Genomic DNA, 20,092 nt, shown 5'->3' with positions numbered 1-20,092 from the left:
ATTGGCCATTAAGGAATAGAATGCAGCAGAATCTCTTCTCATTCTAGAGCAAAGCAGCTTTATTAGACAGGGGTCAGTGCCGCATAAACAGGAAGTTATCAAACTTATTCGAACAGGCTCTGACACTCTTTATCAGTTAATTCCAACTGACAGGAATGGGTTATTTTTAGCCAACAGGAAAATTTGATGGCCACAGATTTTTACAGCATGTATTTTAAACCAATAAAATGTTAGAGCAACAAACTAAGATTACAATCTTGAAATAAGAAGAAAGAGCTGCATTAATATATCACATTGAGGTGACATCTGTAATAAAATCAATTGACATAGGAGGATGTCGTCATTGGAGATATTTTCTCCACAAAAATGATCAGATTAAGTTGTGCAGTTTCTTCTGCAATTGAATAAGAGATTATTTTTTACTCTTTCTACAAAGTAATCTGGGCTATCTCTCCATTGTGGCAAAATGACAGAAAGAGAGACAGAGTCAAAAAAATGAAATTCATTCTAGTCCAAACATAATAACATGTTTCTTGCCAAATATACCATATTGTTGTATAAACTAATATTGCGGTTTGATGTCAGAGGCTTGGGATGAGAAAAGAGGCAAGCAGTGTGATTCAGATAACCTGATATTTACTACATATAAATTTCTATGAATTCTAAACATCCTTTTATGTGAATATGTGTATGAAAAATGTTTATTGAATACATGTGCTATACATACTTATAAGGAAATATAATACTCATGAAATACATATAAAAGTAGATTTTAAAAATATGAAATTGATTAAGATTATTTTTTGTCAGGTGCCCTATGTGAAAATAAGTGAAGTTATTTTTTTCACTTGATTAGATCTAGATTTTTCCATGTGAAGAAGATGACTTACATAAGGGCTAGTATTACAAATTTAGCCATTAACCCCATAGCCTTGACTTTTAAACCTTAAGAATAGAAACATACACTTTTATGAACTGTGAGTACAGGTAAGTTATATGATACTGTACAATATTATGAAATGTCTTTTTAAACCCAGGAATTTTTTGTTATTCAGTGATAAAGAGAAATTTATCACTGAATAGGAAATTTATTCTGAAATTTCACAGAATCAGAATTTCCTGCTTTTGTATCTTCACGAGGATTTCTTCCCATAGAACACCAAGTTGGTATAGAATGTACAAAGGAAATTTCAGATAAGTTTTAGGGATTTAGAACAAAAGGTATTTATTCTTTTGTTGGTGGAATAAATGATTGATCATCCAACCAGTAAATTACCTGGCCACCTATTTACTTAATGGTCTTTGTGTCCAAGGAAATCGTGTTAGACAATCAGGAAGATGTAAAATTATCTAGGCCAGTGGTGCTAGTAACTGGCAATCTAGGACAGGTGGTGATTATAAGAGAAGTTAGGGATAGATCAGTGCCCTGCTAATTTAAAGTATTTGTTCATTTAGAGATTAAGGATGGAAGGTTTATGGCTCTTCATACCATTTAAGCAGAATTTTGGAAAGTGGTTGGAATTTATGGAATTTAGACATGAACAACCATGTCCGTACACGAAGAGAAATGCAAATGGGGAAATAAAGTTCAGAGGCAAGGGCAGGGGAAACCGTACAGAAGGTAGGGCATTTGCTTTGCACACAGCCAACTTGGGTTCAGCCTCTGGTTCCGCATGTGGTCTCCCAAACACCGCCTGGAATATGCCTTCCCACAGGCCAGGAGTATCCGTGGCGCACCTCTGAGTGTCACTGCAACCGTTATTGCCCCCAAATGTGGAGGCAGAATGAAATTGTGTCTAGAAAGTTGGATTAACTCGAAGTTGAGAAACAAAAGGCAGGGGTTAAGTCACTGTAATGGACGATTTTAGGTGCAAGAACCTGGAGTACGGAGTTGTTTGGAAAGGAGATCACAAGTTAAATGTTATACTTTGCCACTAATTCCACAGTACTCTGTGTGTAGATGTAGTGACACAGAGCCTACGATGGGGAAATTTCCGGATTCGCATCTGGTGTTGAACTTCATAACCCTTCAGCCAGCTCACAAAGAGGACCTGTAGGATTTCGCTTTCCATCCTTCTGTCTCCCTCACTCTCAACTCTCTGGTTGTTTGGGGGTTCCTGTCATTCTTCACAATACTCCGGAACTTTTCTTCTTGTCTCAGGCAGTGAACCTTATTGTAAAATACATGGTCAAGTCATAAATGGAATGAAGCCAATTGGTGGGATATTTATTTTTCTTCCTTCCTTTCCTCCCCTCTTCCTTTAAAGGCTTCATACTATCTGTTGTCACTTAACTTTACCACTCCCACTCAGCCATTAAGCTTTTGAACCTCCTAAATACAGAGTACATTTTTTTTCTCTCTTGGTATATTTTGATTAATAAAACTCTGAGATGTTCAGTGAGGATTGAGTTTTGAAGTCAGTCCAGGAAATGTATGAATAATATCCAAAATCTACAGACTTAAGTTGTCATCACAGTGTAACTAGAAGACATTTATCTGTGAGATTATCTGATACCAGAGCAAGTGTAGGCTTGTTCTTTAAAGCTCAAAAGAGATCTTAGAATCCTCCATCAGTGGTTCCCAATCAGTGGGAAACTTTGAAGTGTAAGTAGTTATCTAAGCCTTCACATTGAGATGTTAACTCTTTGGTCCATGTGGGGGTGCAGGGGGAGTGTAGCCCTGAGAATCTGGGAATTATTTTTTTCTAAGCTGAGTGATGCAAATTCAAAATTAATGGTAGAAATGATTAAGATTACTAACACTTAGCCTACTGACCCTTGTGTCTCCTAGCTTCAAAATGTAACCCTTAGCTAAGTCATCTATCAAAGATTAGAAAGTTGTCTTCATGCAATTACCAAGTAAAGACGCCAGAACATTAACATTTCTTAAGCTCAAAAGTAGCAGAAACTTTCCAATGAGCATGTTTTGTTTCCACGTGGTAAAATGTTCATCTAAATTGGGACTTGATAAGCAATTTTCATTTATAATGAAATATTTTAATTTATAATTAAATTTTCATTTATAATTTTCATTTATAATCTCAATGATGTAAATGTTAGTTAAAGTGAAATAATAGAAAGTTAAAAAATGTAAGTGCATCTCCTCTGCTGTTACCATATGATTGGCTAAAGATGTCTCTCTGGAATTCTTTCTGGTTATAAAAAGAGGTCATCCTAATTGGCTTGTTTTTGTTTGTGGTTATAAACTATTCCAATCCTTCTGGTTTGAATTGCGGATTATGGATTATTTCATTTCAGTCCTTCACCACACTCAAATCAAATTTTTTTTTAAAGAGGAAAAGGAGCAAAAGTTTTATTTTGAGCCTTGATAGCATTCCACTGATGACGATGTTCAATTCTCCTGACATTGTCTGCCTTTGTTGGAAATGTACTTTGTGCCTACATCTTTTATTTTGAGATCATAAATGTATTGAATGAATTTGACTTCCTAAAGACATAGCCATATACTCTGATTGGCTGGCAGTGAAGACCCTTTGAGTTTTATTTCCAAATTTTTTCCATGCATTTTAGAGTATGGGTTACCTGCAGTTGAAGAGGCAGAACTAGATAAAACTTTGCTGATGAGTAACGGAGGCCTTCTCTTGAGTATCTGGTGAAGTAATTAAAACTTGCACAGTGGCTTAGGGAATTACCAGGATGCAGTGTGTTGAAGGTGGTTTGCTAAAGTGATTTCCATTTGGCCAACCATTTGACGGTGAGCCAGAGGCAATACTTGAAGAGAAGGTAGAGTAGGGAAATAACCCTGAATAAATCTTATCCCAGAGGCAGAGGACCATGCAAGTGGTGCCTTCTAAGAATGTAAGAATGTCAGCTAGCAGTTCTGTCTTTCCCCAGGGCGAGATAGGACCATTATTTCTCATGTAGAAGTCCCTTGTCTCCTTTTGGAAGGATTAGACTTTGACATCAGATTCTGGCTTTACTATCATTTCAAGACATCCTTTGAATCGAACTCTAGTTTTCTGGATAAAGCCTCTTGCTTAATTCAGAATTCTCAAGGCCAAAGATGATGTCATGTAGTTTTGAAAGTCTCCAGTTCCTGGAGTACTACCAGGAAAAAAAAGTCATCTTCCTTGAATTCAGTCCGCCCTCAAGGTGTCCTGAGAAAGAAACTATTTCTCAGAGTAGCCAGAGTGGCATTATTTGCAGGCAGACTCTCCATTTTGGGTTTCATCTCTTCTGCATGAACTTTAGTCATGGCTGCACCGAGTTGTAACAGATCTTTGATTGCTGTTCTTATAAAAGGTCACAAAAGTCACAAGATTATTTTGTCCCTGCAACTTTGGCAGTAGAGAAATTAAAAATGTCAACACCATGGTGGCATGGGTTAAACTTTTTTTAAGTGACCAGCCTTGTTAACCAATAAAATTGCAGATTCCTTTCCTCCTCACTGGAGCTGTGTGCTTGGCAAGCATGAGCATTGCAGAGAGTCTCAGCTCACCTTTCCAACACCATCTGGGGTCTAAAGAGTAGCTTCAAAACCACAATATTCACAAGCAATGAAAATAATACAACATGCTGAACGCTTTTCACATGGTTTCTTAGGTCTTACCAATACTAAGGAAAGAAGTAACTGCCAACTGTCTTCGAAGTGAAATGAAGTTTCACACACACCTAGAATGATTTCTTATATTTTGATCCATTCTGCCTCATTTTTCATCATTTTTACGGCTAATTGTATGGGATTACATTTCTTCCTAAATTAGGAACCCTTGAAAGTAGTGATGTCTCTTACTCCTGACAGTTTCTGCCATCCACAATTCTCTAGCCTTTCCATTATATCCACATGATTCTGTCACCTACACGGTGCTCTGTAACAGTGAACCATTGGGAGATGGATTGATATTACAAATTCCTATAATCGAAATGTGGACATTGAAGGTGATGACAAGAAAATGGCATTCTGAATGAATTTGATTGTTCTGTTTAGGAAACCAAAAGCCATAAATTCTTTGTTTCCTTCAGAACCTAAAAGAATATAAAGCCAAGTTGAAAAACTGAACAAGACCAAGACAACCAAAGCTTTATGAGAGAGGTGATCAAATCCTAAATCCATAGCTAAATCAAGCTTCCCAGTTGAATGAGGATGGGAGGCAAAGATTTGTTCTGTTCTGATTGGGATGTTTAATTAACACATTTCCAGAGAGGACATGAACAGCAGAATAATCCTGACTAATGCATAATAGGGTATAGGGCATAAAGTATATCAATACAAAAAGCAGGTTTATATTAATGCCCAGTAGCTGGGTCAGGATGAGTTCTGATCTCTTTTTGTCACTCCTTATAGGATTCTGAGACTCATTGTGGGTTTGGAGAATTTAGACATGTCTTGTTTTAGAGCCCCTGATCAGTCGTGGATTAAAAGCACATCTGGACACAAACAGTAGAGATGTCTACCCAGGAGAATTGTGTGCTTACAAGCGTTTAGAAGTTGCAAAGTGCACATTTTATGACTTTTCCTGTGGAAAGAACATATCTCAGAGTGGCCTGATTCATTGAGACTGGCCAGTGGACACTCAATAAAGAGACTACTTCCTTGAAGGTCCATCCTCTGTCTTCATTCCAGATGGACCATCACTAGTTGAAAACTGGTTTTAAATATCAGGACCTCTAAGCAAGAGGCCAGCAAAGCCCCCGATTCAGCTGCACACAGCTTATTAACACTGAGTGGGACCTGAAGCTGACTTCCTACTGCCACAGTTTCAATACTACTGTGAAGATTTTCCCCCCTCTTTGGATAACTTTTATTCTTGAAGATGTTTTGTCATTTGGTGCTAGGCAGAAATTATTGGGATGGACCCTTATAGAGTAGTGTTTCTGTAAGTTAGGTTGTAGGAGAGGGACCCATTTCCTATATGTTTTCTATGCTAACGATATGCTCTTTACATTTTTTTTAGTCCACACTATTTTTTTTAATGTATTTGGTTGCTTGTATGCTTTGGGTTCTCCTCCAGTAGGATTCAGTCAACTTGAGTGTTGGGTTTAATTGTTGCATCCCAGCTACAAGCACAATATCCAACAAATGGAGGCCGTCCAAATAATGAATGAGTGGATAGGTGGATGGATAGATTTTCAAACAGCCAAGATTTATCCATGACCCAGTGATGAACAGAATACAGATCTATATTCCAAATAGGTACAGAAGTGGATGGAAGGAAGCATAGTTTCACTTGATGATTTAAGAAAGTAAAATCTATCAGCAGTCAATCTCTTAGATTCTTGATTTCCTCTTAGATCTACTATTTCTACATTTGTGAAAGACCCAAAACAGACTTGAGAATTTGTAACAGATGCCCACCTTTATCTTCTTCATTTGAAGCAAAGGTCCGAGGGTTCTGTGTCATTTTCTGTGACATGCATGGGCTCTCCATGGAAAGAAGTCTGTTACTGGGACCAGAAGACATGGGCATGAATCTTGGCATTGCCACTGTACTATCTTGTCTCCTTGGCCAAGGACAGCAACCACTTTGAGTCATGCTTCTTTCATCTGTGCATGAAATTCCCCTATTTGCTTCAAAGACTAATAATAGGAGGCTAAATGATGTAGTGAAATTCCTTCATAAACCTGAAATATAATGCAAATGAGAGCTAGAGTAAAAAGAATTTTCATCACCTGTTTCCTGCAGGGCCCTCATGCCCTCTGAGTGGCAGGAATATGGAGGTGTGTTTCAGAAAACCCTAAGGGTTTTGAAGAATAGTGTAGACTCTTGGGAGAGGGTTATGTTTCTACTATGTATCATCTACTTTGATACATAAGTATAGGATAAATCTGCTTGAAATTCTATTTCTTAAAATAGTGGAAGAATGTTAGAATTATTTAATTAGTCATAATTAAACATACATTTCCCAACTATATATAATATATTATGTTCTATATAACTATATTTATATATATTTGAATACTTTTGAAAGGGGCTTGACTTTTTAAAATTCTGAATCCAGCTACAAATAAATGGAGATTTTATTTTTAGTTAAACTTGCCAGTACATATAAGGTATGAGAACCAGTGTATGAGAACCATTGAAACAAATTGGCTTATGAGTGCTTTATGGGAAAATTGAACAATGCAAAAGTCACATTCTCTTGAGTTCCTACTTGAGACGGTTAGGAAGGGTTTATATAAATGAAGGGATTCATTCTGTTTGAAATTGAGAAGGTAGCCTTGGTCCTATAATTTTCAACCACTGTTCTCCTTTTCCTGAGATTACAGTTACAGAGCTCCTGGCTGCAAATTAAGATTCCACCCCTTTCCCCCCATGCCCCTCATAAGATGGCTGCTTTTAGCCCCTAAATGAACTTCTCTGGCAGTCTGTGGATATTTTTCCCAAAAAGCCTCTGTTCTGATTGCATTAAATGCCACACCTTGGCCACCCCCTGCTATTCCCCTCCCCCTCTTCCCATAACAGAGTTTTCCTGTAATCCTGTTTAGAAATGTTCACAAGGACCACAGAATTTGTTCTGTCTTCCTAGTTTCAAGGAAATGCTAGACTTGCTCGGATGTAGTAAATCACGTGGTTTCCCCAAATTAATCATTTGCCAGATCATGCATCTGTTATTTTGTAGACTCTTAATTTATGTGCACAAATCAAATTAGAGGGGAGAATGAAAACAAAACAAGGCCATACTATGCTGTTCAATATACTACAAGCTGTTTGTTTTTATTCACCCAACGCAATAATATACATAGTTTGTTTTTTTTTAACTTTGGAATATGTTAATTTTCATAGAATCTTATCAATTATGCTATTTGCTTGACCTCAGCTAAAACAGAATAAAACAAAACAGTTTCTGACATACAGAGTTTCAGATCTAGGTTTTGTTTTAGTGTTTAGAGGAAGGACCTGGCATAAAACTTCAACCTCAAATGACATTAAATTTCATAACCAATTAGATGATTTTAATGAATTTGCGAAGCAATTCTTTTATATTCAAAAAGTAGAGAGCACTTCATTGAGTTAAAGAAGAACAAGGTACAAAAACAGATTTGATACCTTCACTCTAATCTACATCCTTGGTCATGCATTTCAGCACCCCTTGAGCAACCACTGTTTCCCCATGACTCATTTAAACAGATTAAAATATATTTTAGCTGAAATCTTATTTTGGGACCTTACCACATGACATAAAGAGTTGGAGATCTTAAGGCAAATAACTATATGGATATCTACAGAGATGCCTCAGATGAAATGCACTGAGGGTGACAAAACACAGAGCCCAAAGTATAAATCCATTTTTATCGTGCAGAAAAGCACCGAAAGCGAGCTCTCTTTCTCCCACATAAGCCTCCCTGTGTACTCATCTGGACTTCTCTGTTTCTGGGTTTCCAGAGCAGACTCTGACTGTTGCATATGTATTGAATCCTGGCACTGTGAGTCTTGTGTGATGCAAGATTGAATTTCTTGTTGCCATTTTTTCAGATAACAGCTCGCCGTCAATGGAAACATATTTATGATGAATTAGGCGGTAATCCTGGGAGTACCAGTGCTGCCACTTGCACCCGCAGACATTATGAGAGGTAAGAAACTCCCCATTGGCAAATTCTGACGTTTTCAAAGGATGTTCATTGGGAGAAGATTCTTGTCACGGGTAAAATGAGGGGTGGCTGGAGACCCTCAGGAAAGAGAAAAATGGCCCTCTGCAATTTCGCTTTGCTTACCACCTTGTGATTTTTAGGGAAAGTGGCTTTCTCCGGTTACATGAACTCACATCCGATGTTCTTTTAAGTTGATTTTATCTTCTGACTTGACTGCCTTTCTAACAATGTCTTTGTCTTTTTCCCCCCTTCGATATAAATCACTCAATACATTCTCTGTAGATTCATTTACTCTAGGCTCCAGCTTTTGGAAATCATGAATTACTATGACATGCCATGGAATTTAACTTAAAAATACATTAACATTGAATGTATTAATACTGGCAAGGAAGCATTTCTTGAATTAGAAAATTGACCCCAGGTTAGGGTACTTTCCCCACCACCAAAACTATTTTGTACTTTTTTATTCATAACTGTGTTTGGACCTAGGAAATCTTTATGCCAACTTCTCCATGATCTAATTTTCTAACAGTTTCATCTCCAGACAGGTGATAATAATATAAACAGAAAGTAATAGTAATTGAACATTAAGGTTCTCTCCATGTGAGTTGCTTTCCCTATATGTTAAGACTATGCTACTGATAATCAAGGAAGGCCAGCTAGTAAGCAAATTCACGTATTATATTTGCATTTTGATCCAGTTCATACTTTGTTGGTTTACGTTGTACCAACTTTCTTAGTGCTGAAATTTTCCCTAACTGAATGAAGTGTTGACCGATTCAGTTCACTGGTTTTAAATTCAGAGTTTGTGAGAGCCAACTAGAGGTATTTGTGTCTCCGTGTTTTCACAATATCCATGGATGAAATGCAAGGAAGTCAGCTGAAGAAACAGTCAAGTTTTTAGCTTGTGAGTTTGAAAGGTAAAACACAAATTTGCTCCTCAGATAGAAAGTTATCATTTCAATATTAACAAGATACTTAATATAGTCACCTTTGGACCCTATAAATGTTATCAAATACATCAACCCTTAGTTATATTTATTTTGGGTTATTACATGTCAGTCCCTTTTAGTATGATCATTTAAAGAGACTTAGAATGTTTTTGTAGGTATTATCATAAACTGGGATTTGATCTATTGTTCCATGAAAAATTGCCATGAAGAATTCCTAAGAGATTGCTTTATTTGGGGTTGTAGGGATATGTCAGTGGGGTGGAGCACATATTTTGCATGAAGGTTCAGTTCACTTTCTGGCACTGCATGGTTTCCTGAGAACCACAGTGTATGGGTCCCAAGCCGGCACATAAATAAAATTAAAAGTAGTGATTTTGTTAAACATCTTTAAAAGGCAATTATCTGATTTGACAATGTCAAATCTAGGATTTAGGGTTTTTTTTAAAAAATAAGAATTTAAATTATTATTATTATTTATAGCATTATTTTTATTATCATACACAGACTTTTAAATAAAAGTGTTATTTATCTCAGCATTTAATATAAAAATCTACCTTCTCACTGTATGTTTAACAGGTCACACTAAAGCCCTAGTACAAAATAGCATTGGTATCTCACTTAGTGTTCTGTAAATATCGTCTAAAGTCAAGTTAAGGAATTAGAACATTTTATCATAAGCACTAACTCTACTTTCAAATGGCTTCTATTCTGATAACGAAACCTCACTTACCTTATGTGCAAATGTTCTCAACATATAAGCCATCAAACTCCAAACTAACAAAAGCAACCCAAAAACATTTCAGTTGACCAGAGAGCAACTAAAATGAGAAAGATGAGTTACCTAACTAATCTGGTTAAGAATTAAAGCTCATAAAAGCTTTTTAAAAAAGCTTTTTTAAAAAAAGCTTTTAAAAAAGCACATGATTGAGAAAACAAATAGGCAAAGAAATATAGGTGTGGGATGGGGAAAAAAAGAAAGATGGATTAAAAGGGATAGGATTAGCCTCAGACCTGACCAGATTGGGCATGTTCAGGATAGTATGATTGTATACAAGAGTAGTAGTAGTTGTTGTAGTAGTAGAAGTAGTAGTTGTAATAGTAGTAGTAGCAGCAGCAGCAGCAGCAGTAGTAGTAGTAGTAGTGTGTTTATATATGCATTTTAATTTTTTAAGCAGCAGTATGCTGCAGTTAGCCTCAATCATCATAAAACGCCAGTATGGTCTTTTGGAGATTATGTACTTTGTTTCAAGGTTTATTTCTTCCTGAATGCCTGATGTCTGCAGACAAATTGAGACATTCTAGTAAAGAGGCCTCAAACTTTAGCAGCTAAAAAACATTATTATTTTTTAAAAATCTTTCTCTGTTCTCACTGTTGAGAACAGACTGGGTATTTCATGAAGGCTTAATGTCTTACTGAATTAAAATTTTAAAAGCGATGGCACTCTTCCAAATCTAGAATTTTGTTTGTTCAGTGAATCAATCAGGATCCAATAAGGAAAATAAGAACTACACTAGGTATTCAACAAAAAGAATTTACTATAGGGAATTGCTTAAACGACTGTCAGTGTGAAGCACTCCATTAATATGGAGGTAATAATCTTAGATTCCCTGGGGTTGAGGAAACAGAGAGATGAGGTTAGAATATTAACCTCTGAAAATTTGGAAACTGGACCTCATGGTACTGGAACCCTCCTGGGAAGAGGCACTCTTACAGTGCTGGTGTCTCAGGAGCCGGGTGAAAAAGTAGTGGGGGACAGGCTCAGACCTGAGCAGGAAGTGTCTAGCAGATACTAGACCTCAGAGGAAATGCACTGAAGCTGTTCTGGGATTGTTGAAAGTAGTCCCAGGTTGGAACCAACTGTTGCCACCAAGTGATTGCTGGGCTAACATTAAAATGAACAGCAAATAAAATAGAAAAAAAAAAGTTGTCCTCCTGCCTTTTCCCTGCCTGCATGACTTTATTTACAGACCCCTAGTAGTAAGATAGCTGACATAAGAGCTATGTACTAGCAGTTCTGCATCACCACGAAGAGCAGAAAAAGGTACATCTAGAGTTGCGACAAATGATATCGCTGACCTAGCCTGCAACCCAAGCTAGAGTTCAGGTGCTCCCGAGTGATTAGCAAAGTACTTAACTCATTCTCGACATTTTCTTTTGCTGGCTTTTTCTTTTTCTTTCTTTGGCTCCCATCGTACTGTATGACCAGACAAGGGAATGCTATGAGTAATTAGTTATTAATAATGGCTCAGTACTAAAATTGGAAGGTGCATCATTTTTTAAAATCAGACAACAGTTAAAATAATGCCACGGACACTCATCTGAACCAACATGCTCTCAGAGGAATCACCATATTTGTGTGTGTGCTAATTGTGGAGAAAGGTCTGGGAATTGGTGATCTAGATGTTTTACTTCTTGGTTCATGCCTTAATGGTTCTATTAGAGGAGAGTAGGAGATATTTAAATCTGTCCAGGGACTTGAAACAGTTCTACTTTGCTCAAAGAAAAAGATTGTAGCTCTTGACTAAAACTATATTTAATGATTATGGTAGAATCATTCATTCTTGCTTTTTATAGACTGTGCTAACAATTGAAAAAGAATATGCAAGATTGATCAAGGGCCACCATTTAAATGGAGTGTCAGTATGTTGTGTGAAAACATCTAATCTACAGATGTCATTGGAGATTTTTCAAACCTTTCAAACAAGAGCAAAATGATCGAAGTTCCTACTCTGCTGCCTGCTCATCTGATTTATTCTTTTCACTCTGGTTTTGAGACTTGGTTCTTTTTATATTTTCCTGTTCACCAGTTTTGCTCTTCTTGGTAGAGCAGAAATGAATGATCTACTGAGTATTACCCAACTGGTCTATTTTTCATGCAGTGTAGTTCTCGTTTCCTGTAAACGTTTTCATTTTCCAGCAAGCAAAAAGTAGCCACCTCAGTAAATGTTACTCGTGTATTAGTTGGGCACTTTTGGTTTATTAATAAGCTTAATAATGAAAGTGCGGGTTGTTGAAAAGAATCAATGGGTGTTTTTATTTAAGGCAAAGCAGAAATGGTACAATGCCTGTGAATGCATCATTGTCGCTGAAGGCCTGACTCACCCAAACTTGCCTCTGATTGGTTTAAATCAAATAGGTCCAAGCACTTCATAAAAATGTTGTTGTCAGCCTGGTTTTGCTTCCAACCCTATTCATCTCTGTCAGTTTTTAATATTAGTACCAGGCTCCTGGCCGTAGTCCATTAGTACTGTACTTAATTGCTCATGTTGCAGATGATCACCAATATAAAAAGCATTAATGTTTCCCCATCATGATATTGTTACTATGTAGATGTCACAAACTCAGCAAAGCTTATGAAGTGTGGTTATTCTGAACATTCTTCCTCAGAATTTATAGATAAGGACACGGGTGATTAGAATGCAAAAAAAAAAACTATTTTCTCCTGAGCAAGACTAGTGGAATACTTTCTTCTCCAACTCTATTTAAAGGAACCAGAATTTCTTACTTTTTATCGGTAAAAGAGTAGAAAGAAAAATGGTTACTTTCATGGCATTCTCTTAGGTGATTTAATGGAATAGGAATTCTGTCTAAAGTCTTTGTTTTCATGTACAGATTTGTTTTCTTTTTCTTTAAAAAAAATTTTTTAAGCACATGCAGGGGGAGAAAAAGTCCCAGAAAACTAGATTACTGGTTTTAATTTTCCTGAATAAATTACATGGTCTGTTTCTGTGGAGCACATGAAGTTATTAGGGATTTTAAAAGAGCATTAAGGCCAAAGTACTTTATGATGTGCTTTTCTGAGTATTTATAAAATCAAAATCATAAACAAATGTATTTGTATGGGGAGGAAGTGAGCAATTACACTTCATCTTTTTGCTCACTTGATGCCCAGTTCCAAATTCAAACCCTTTGCTTTTTCCATCAGCATTCTTTAGTCTAGGGGTCATGCCACATGGCCAACTCGGCTCCTTTTTCGGTGGCTTGCTGTCAACTGTTCCCAAGTCAAATGCCTTTGGGTGGACCCAAAGTGACAGACAGCTGGGACTTCAGTAATTTTCCTATGAGGTGGGAGGCTTATGATTTGAGTAGATATGTGTTTTAAGATACATATCAAGTTCTGGGGAACTCAGCGTGTATCATAAGGAAAAAAAGAAGATGAGTTAGAGTTCTCTTCACAACCAGGATAAGAATTGGGTATGGTTTTACTCATTTTGACACAGTTGGTGTGGATCAGTGCTTGATTCAGAAAGTCACAGGCAGGACCCTCGTATTTTAGATTTCAGAGGTCCACAGAGGTGAAATGTGAAATTTTCTGACCTATGAACTATGGGATTCTCATCCACGGTAGATAAGCAAAGCAACCGTGAGTGAATAAGCACTGATAGCCCGATGGAGCAATGTGTTTAATACTTTTATGTTTCTACATGTAATTTTTAAAAAGTGGTGTTTTTTTAAGCTTTTTTTTTACTGGAAATGATCCTATATTATGATCCTATATTATGTCAATTGCAAGGGGACAGAAATTTCCTCAGTCAATCTATAACCTATTTATAACAGAAGCACCTGTTGGGGAAGAAAACGCCAAACATTCTTTATGCCTTCTTATAACTTATTTTTAATGGTGCTTCACCAAGGAAGCAGAGGGCAACAGACAGGAAATTTAGAAAGCTAGTCTTCTGTGCTAGATCATGGAAAAGCACTGCTCCACACCAGTGATCAGAAACTCTATCAATCTGTGGGGCGGGTAGCTTAGGTGAGTGTTAAGTGGTTTTGTGTGAAAATGAAAAATACACCAGAGACCCAATGGGATCAGACGACACCATGTCTTAGTTATAGTTTCTGTACTTCCGCTCTTTACATATGTTCCAGATAATTTTTGAGGTAAAAGGTAAAGGTAAAGGCCCCCCCGTTGTTCATCGATTTGCTCCAGCGGACCCAGTAACGTCTCCATTGGAGACTTTGTTGTTACTGTGTCTGGCATATCGAATACGTCACGGGGAGCTTGCCAGGCTCTGCCGTGCGGGCAAGATACTCTCGGTAGCTTGCCGGGCTCTCCGAGAGGGGCGGAGGAGTCGAACTCGGGTCGGCCACGTTGGCTGCGTGCAAGGCAAATGCCCTACCGCTGTGCTAAACCTTTATGTGAGATGACCTGATTTAGAAATGTTGGCTCCAGTATTTCTGAGGGTATTTTATGTAAGCTAAACCAAACATGCTCATGGGTAAAATGTAGCCTACCACCAAGTTCCATGCAAATTGAACTGTCTTTGGCACCGACCTAATCCAATCTCTGTTTAAATGCCCTACCTGGGAGGGCAAAGGAGAATCACTACCATTTAAGACTCTTCACCTGTTCTTCCACGTGCTTATAAGCAAAATGTCCTCTGGAGCATCCATGGATCTCACCTTGTCTTTTGGGGATGATTCATTCTGAATGCTTCCTTTTCTTCAAGATGGTTCTCCATATGCCTTACACAGCTCCTCCTTGCTTCTGAGTTTTCCTACTCCATTCAACCAAGACTCAGGGCACAATTTATGGACATCTAACAGCTTGGCATGCTCTCATGTAAAAGCCTTCAGTTGTGTATCAGAATACTCAAACTATACCAGATGGTGGCATATGGGAATGATACTCCAATGATTGTGGGTCACATTGTTCTATCAGTATAGCCTAAGATTACATTTAGTATCAATAGAAAGCCCTCTTATAATGGTCAGATTTTTTTTTCTTACACTGTATTCTGCATTTAATTTACTGGCTTTTTTTTCTGATGCTGGTCTTAGGAGCAGTTTATTGTATTCTAACCATTTGCCATACACAAAGCACTCTTAGAGATGGAGAAAATTCGAAAAGGGGTGGCAAGCAGCAAACAAGACAGTGCCCATTACCTTCATGTAAGGAAGGGAGTAGAAGGGGGAAAGATGTGGTTCCTCACTAACTAGCATCAGCTTCCGAATTCTTAATATAGCTCCCAAGCACCATTGCCAATTCATTGGAAATTGCTGAGATCCTTACCTTCACTAATACCATATAATAATGGACTCACAGTTTATCTGAACAGAACAGAGAGTATAGTATTTGAGGTTATAAAACAAATAGGTGCAAGCACTGATTTCAACAGGGATCAAATTGGAAAACAAAATTTCCAACTGGAGTGAGTAAACCCATCTGGGAGGATACAGAATTTGAACTGGAGCAGAGAGATTTGGTTAAAACTTAAGATAGATCATCATATGTTGCCTAAAACATTTCAGCTGTAGAATTCAAGAACAGTGAGGAAACTATTTTTGAAAGCAAGGACCATATTGCTTCCTTGAAACTACCCAATGCATCCATTACAGCATCATGAATATATCAGGACTTGAGAATTAGGGATTGAATGAATGATATTAAATTCAAATAAAAAAGCAAAATTTTCTCAAGGAAATGTGGATAAACAGAGAAAAGGGGCGTGGAAGGGCTGCCTGGAGAGTTCTAAGAATGCATTTCCATTGGGTATATCAAAGGGCAGGTGTTGCATTTTACCCTTTAGTCTTACTTGCAGTCCATTGATAACTATGCCCCATCATCACCCAAGGTAGGGCTGACCAACCTATGGACTTGAATCTCCTTTCAAAACTCTTTCTCAGTAAAAGAATCCCTGACCAGTGAGCACTCTTTTGGAAACCCTTCTGCTGTCAATCACACAGACTTTCCTCTCTCTTCCCCCCGCAACCCCTTAAAAGGCCTCCAGACCCTTATCAACAACCAGCAGCTGGGAAATCTAACATGATGTGCTGACATTGAGTCAAGATGATGCATTGCCATTGCTCTTCCATCTTTATCCCACCAAGCTTGTCATTATAGGGGACCTGAATCAGGTGAACTTAAGCACCCAAAGCCTGGAGTTGCTTCTGCTTATCACCTGTAAAGAATTTCTGCCTAAAGGACAGTCTAGGTAATTTTATAAGCAAGAGCCTACCTCCCTATCACTCAGCATGCCTAAAATGGTCTGATAACTTTCCAATGCTTGGATATTTCAAGAAACTTCTAAAAAGGAAAACAAAACTCTTGCCAGGCCCTGGAGTAGAAAAACTGGTTTCTGTGTTTTTTTTTTTTTAAATAAACAACAGCCTTTGAAAAATCTCTATTTAAAAATTCTTAAATTTGCCTCTAAATGCAAGTTATAATTAATAGAAGTTGGAGTTTACACTGTGGAGTGTAAAAACACCCTGAGGCACAAACTAATCAAGTGTGTATGTCATGCTGTAAACTACAGCAAGTTCTTTGTTTGACCCAAAAAAAGCTTGCCAAACAGCAGTTTTGTCTTTGTCAAGATCCTTTATTGTCTCATTTTTGTTTTTACCCACACCCCCATCTCCCTTAGACCAAAGCTACAGTACAGAAACTTTGCAGGTCCCATGTTTTATTGATAGTTTTCATCAAGCATGAATTTAAATTTGAGAATAGATTAGGTGTCTTAGCCCCTTTTCTTTTTGATAAATAACAAGAGGTTTCTACTTATGATTTTCTGTCCTCGGGGCTTTATCATTAAGATTAAATAACTGTACTCTCAAGCATACCACTGCACAAACATCTTTTCAATTATGTGAGTAACAGATGCCTTCACAAAGGAACTATTGAAAATTCAGAAAGCATGTTTCCAAAAAGGAAAGGAAAAAAAAGTATCAGATGACAGAAGAATGTAATTGTTTACCATTATAATACATCCTTAACTCTTCCACTGAAAACCTCGTGGAACATTTTTTTTTGTACAAGTTACTACAGTTTGATCAAAACAATAAATGTGGGGGGGAGTGGTACATTTCAGAAGCTGTAGAACCCTTGCTGTCTGTCACTTAAGGGAGTTAAATGCAATAGTTTGCTCTTTGCACATGTGGGCACGGCTAGTCTTCCTTTGTGGGTGCACGCCATGTTGAACACACTGCAGTTATGTTTGTCTATTATTCTTGAAACAACATTCATCTGCCCTTGAAATTAATCCCTGAAACTTGATTCTGAGTTAGTCATTGTTTTCTCATGGAAAAGAATTACCATTTTCTCTAACCAGCTTTGTAGAGACAGGGTGCTGTTAATGTCCATGCCCTCTGCTGTGACCATGTGTTTTAATCCATAGAGCAGGAAGTTGGAATTTCTTAAGTCCATGCAAACTTTCTTCAGTGTGATTTTTGTTTTTTTTCTGGAAGATCTGCGGCTAACTGCAATGCTGAAACTCTTCAAAGAGGTATCCTCACAGGCATGATGTCTGGGAGGAGTTTTTAGTCTAGCTGGAAGATTCTGAGAACCTCACAATTGATAAGATGAAGTGCTGCAGATTACAGGGGATAAAACTTTTGACTATCTCTTACTATCCAACATCATCGAGTTGGTTCTGATACAACAAGGGTTACTCCTTTCTGGAGAGTTGTGACATGGTTAATAAGACATATTGTGAAGAGGGGTAGGGTAGTGTGTGCGGTGAACACGCGAAAGGCCTTTTCTGTTGTAGGGTATTGACCATTTGTGGTATGGTCAGTTGTGTATGCCCTAGATCTTTCACCTCTCAGAAAAGCCACCTGATTTCTTAGTTTATTAGAAGCTTGAAATCCTCTTAACCCAAGGTTGATGGCTTTAATATCTCCCCCCCTTTGCTGTCCTTTTCCTACAATATATGAAAGGGGTATGGTTACCTTGCTGAAAGAAGGGCAGCTATGACTAGTCAAGGCAGGCATATCTTCTCTAAACTCAGTTGGGGCATTTAATAGCATCATGTTTTTTTTTTAAATTTACTTTTGCAAAACTGTTCATGATTGGGTTTCAGTCATATAATGTTCCAACACCCATCCCTTCACCAGTGTAATTTCCCAGCACCAGTGTCCCCAGTTTTCCTCCCACCCCTCCAAGCACCCCACACCCCACCTGCCTGTATCGCAGGCACTTCTCTTCAACCTCTCTCTCTTTCTCTTTCTGTCATTTTCGGCATTATGGTTTACAATACAGAATTAGCATCACATTTCAGACTAGTCATTTTAGCTTCCACTGTTTACCGATTAATCGTGTGAACATAAAGTAGTATGCTTGTGGATATTTCTTATGTAACAGTTGAAGAGAAAGTATACTAAATACTGGCGATTAATAGGAAGTCATGTGACTGCTATTAATATTGTTATGTTACCAATATGTTAAGAACTATCATCGATTTCATTTTCTCACCCTCTCACTTCACTTCTAACCCAGAACCCCAGTTCCTCTTTAATTCAATCTCAGGAGTCCTATCATCATGGAGATGGCTCTCCCGAGCAGCACACCTTGATGGGAGTCAAGCTGACCCTCTTTCTGGACCCCAGCACCCGCGACTCCCTTTACACTCTGCTCAGTGGCATAGTCACCAGTCTCTCCAACATAATAGGGGATGGTGTCAGAGCTTATCCTGGTTAGTGATTGAAGTCCCAGGGGAGCAGATTTCTCCAGGAGAGTTTTTCCACAGACAAGTGGTCATCTTTATTATTTATAATGATGGAAGATATAAGGTAAAGGCCCTCCCGTTGATCGTCGATTTGCTTGAGCGGGCCCAGTAACGTCTCCATTGGAGACTTTGTTGTTACTGTGTCTGGCATATCGAATACTCTCGGTAGCTTGCCAGGCTCTCCGAGAGGGGCGGAGGAATCGAACTCGGGTCGGCCATGTTGGCCGCTTGTAAGGCGAACGCCCTACCCGCTGTGCTATCGCTCCAGCACATACCATAGATATAAGTGATGCTATTTATAACTGCTTCCTTTTTTAAAAAGCTGGGTACAATGGTATAATCCTCAATAGATCATGGTTCCACAAAGACAACTGCACAGAATTCTTTTGTTCTGCCATTTTCTTGGCACACGTGGGGTCAGCCCCAGTCTTCTCCATAAACATTTTGTTAGCAAAGCACCTCTCTCCATAATTCCAGCAGTGCAGGGCATCTCCAGGAGGGTCATGCCTTGTGGAGGGGATCAAACTTGGGACCTTGCATATGCAAGGCTTATATTCCAGGCCCTTGAACTATCTCCACAATCCTAACCGCCATCATCTCTATAGTTATGGTCCATACCCTAAGAGGTCACTCATAGGTAAAGGTAAAAGGTAAAGGCCCTCCCGTTGATCATCGATTTGCTTGAGCGGGCCCAGTAACGTCTCCATTGGAGACTTTGTTGTTACTGTGTTTGGCAAACCGAATACTCTCGGTAGCTTGCCGGTCACTCATAGGAGATAAGAAACTTTCTATAGTTGGAACCTTAGTAAGTACGTGTAGTTCAACATCAAAAAGAAAACTTTACCTCTGATGGCTCCTTATTGTTGAAAGATTGCTTCCCACACTTTACAGTGACTCGATATTTTCAATTTCTGCCAGAAAGGGAAGTAGCTGACCAAACCTTAGAATTTATCAGCCCTGGAATCAACTCAAAGGGTGTGATTATTCTATCTGGGATCAGATCAGTTCTGAAGCCCCCATGGAATTAATATATCACTTCCTTTCTACTGTGTTATACATACACACACACACACACACACACACACACACACACACACACACACACACATCTAATAGTATGAGAATAGTAGCACTCCTGCCCTCA

The 20,092-nt window shown here is 38.2% G+C and overlaps 1 protein-coding gene across 3 annotated transcripts in view; it reads left to right on the top strand.

Annotated features, from left to right (window-relative positions):
• ARID5B (AT-rich interaction domain 5B) overlaps nt 1-20,092 on the top strand; it is a 203,830-nt gene that overhangs the window by 168,107 nt on the left and 15,631 nt on the right. For all 3 annotated transcript variants that reach the window (XM_056107921.1, XM_056107920.1, XM_056107922.1), the window contains one exon: nt 8,436-8,533. In XM_056107921.1, the coding sequence (XP_055963896.1) occupies nt 8,436-8,533 (98 nt within the window). The remainder of the gene's footprint in view (nt 1-8,435; nt 8,534-20,092) is intronic.

The sequence above is a fragment of the Sorex fumeus genome, unplaced genomic scaffold (genome assembly GCF_029834395.1).
Source record: "Sorex fumeus unplaced genomic scaffold, SorFum_2.1 ptg000183l, whole genome shotgun sequence".
In the NCBI taxonomy this organism is placed as follows: Eukaryota; Metazoa; Chordata; class Mammalia; order Eulipotyphla; family Soricidae; genus Sorex; species Sorex fumeus.
The sequence above is the reverse complement of the archived record's forward strand: the minus strand, read 5'-3'. Positions and strand labels throughout refer to the sequence as shown.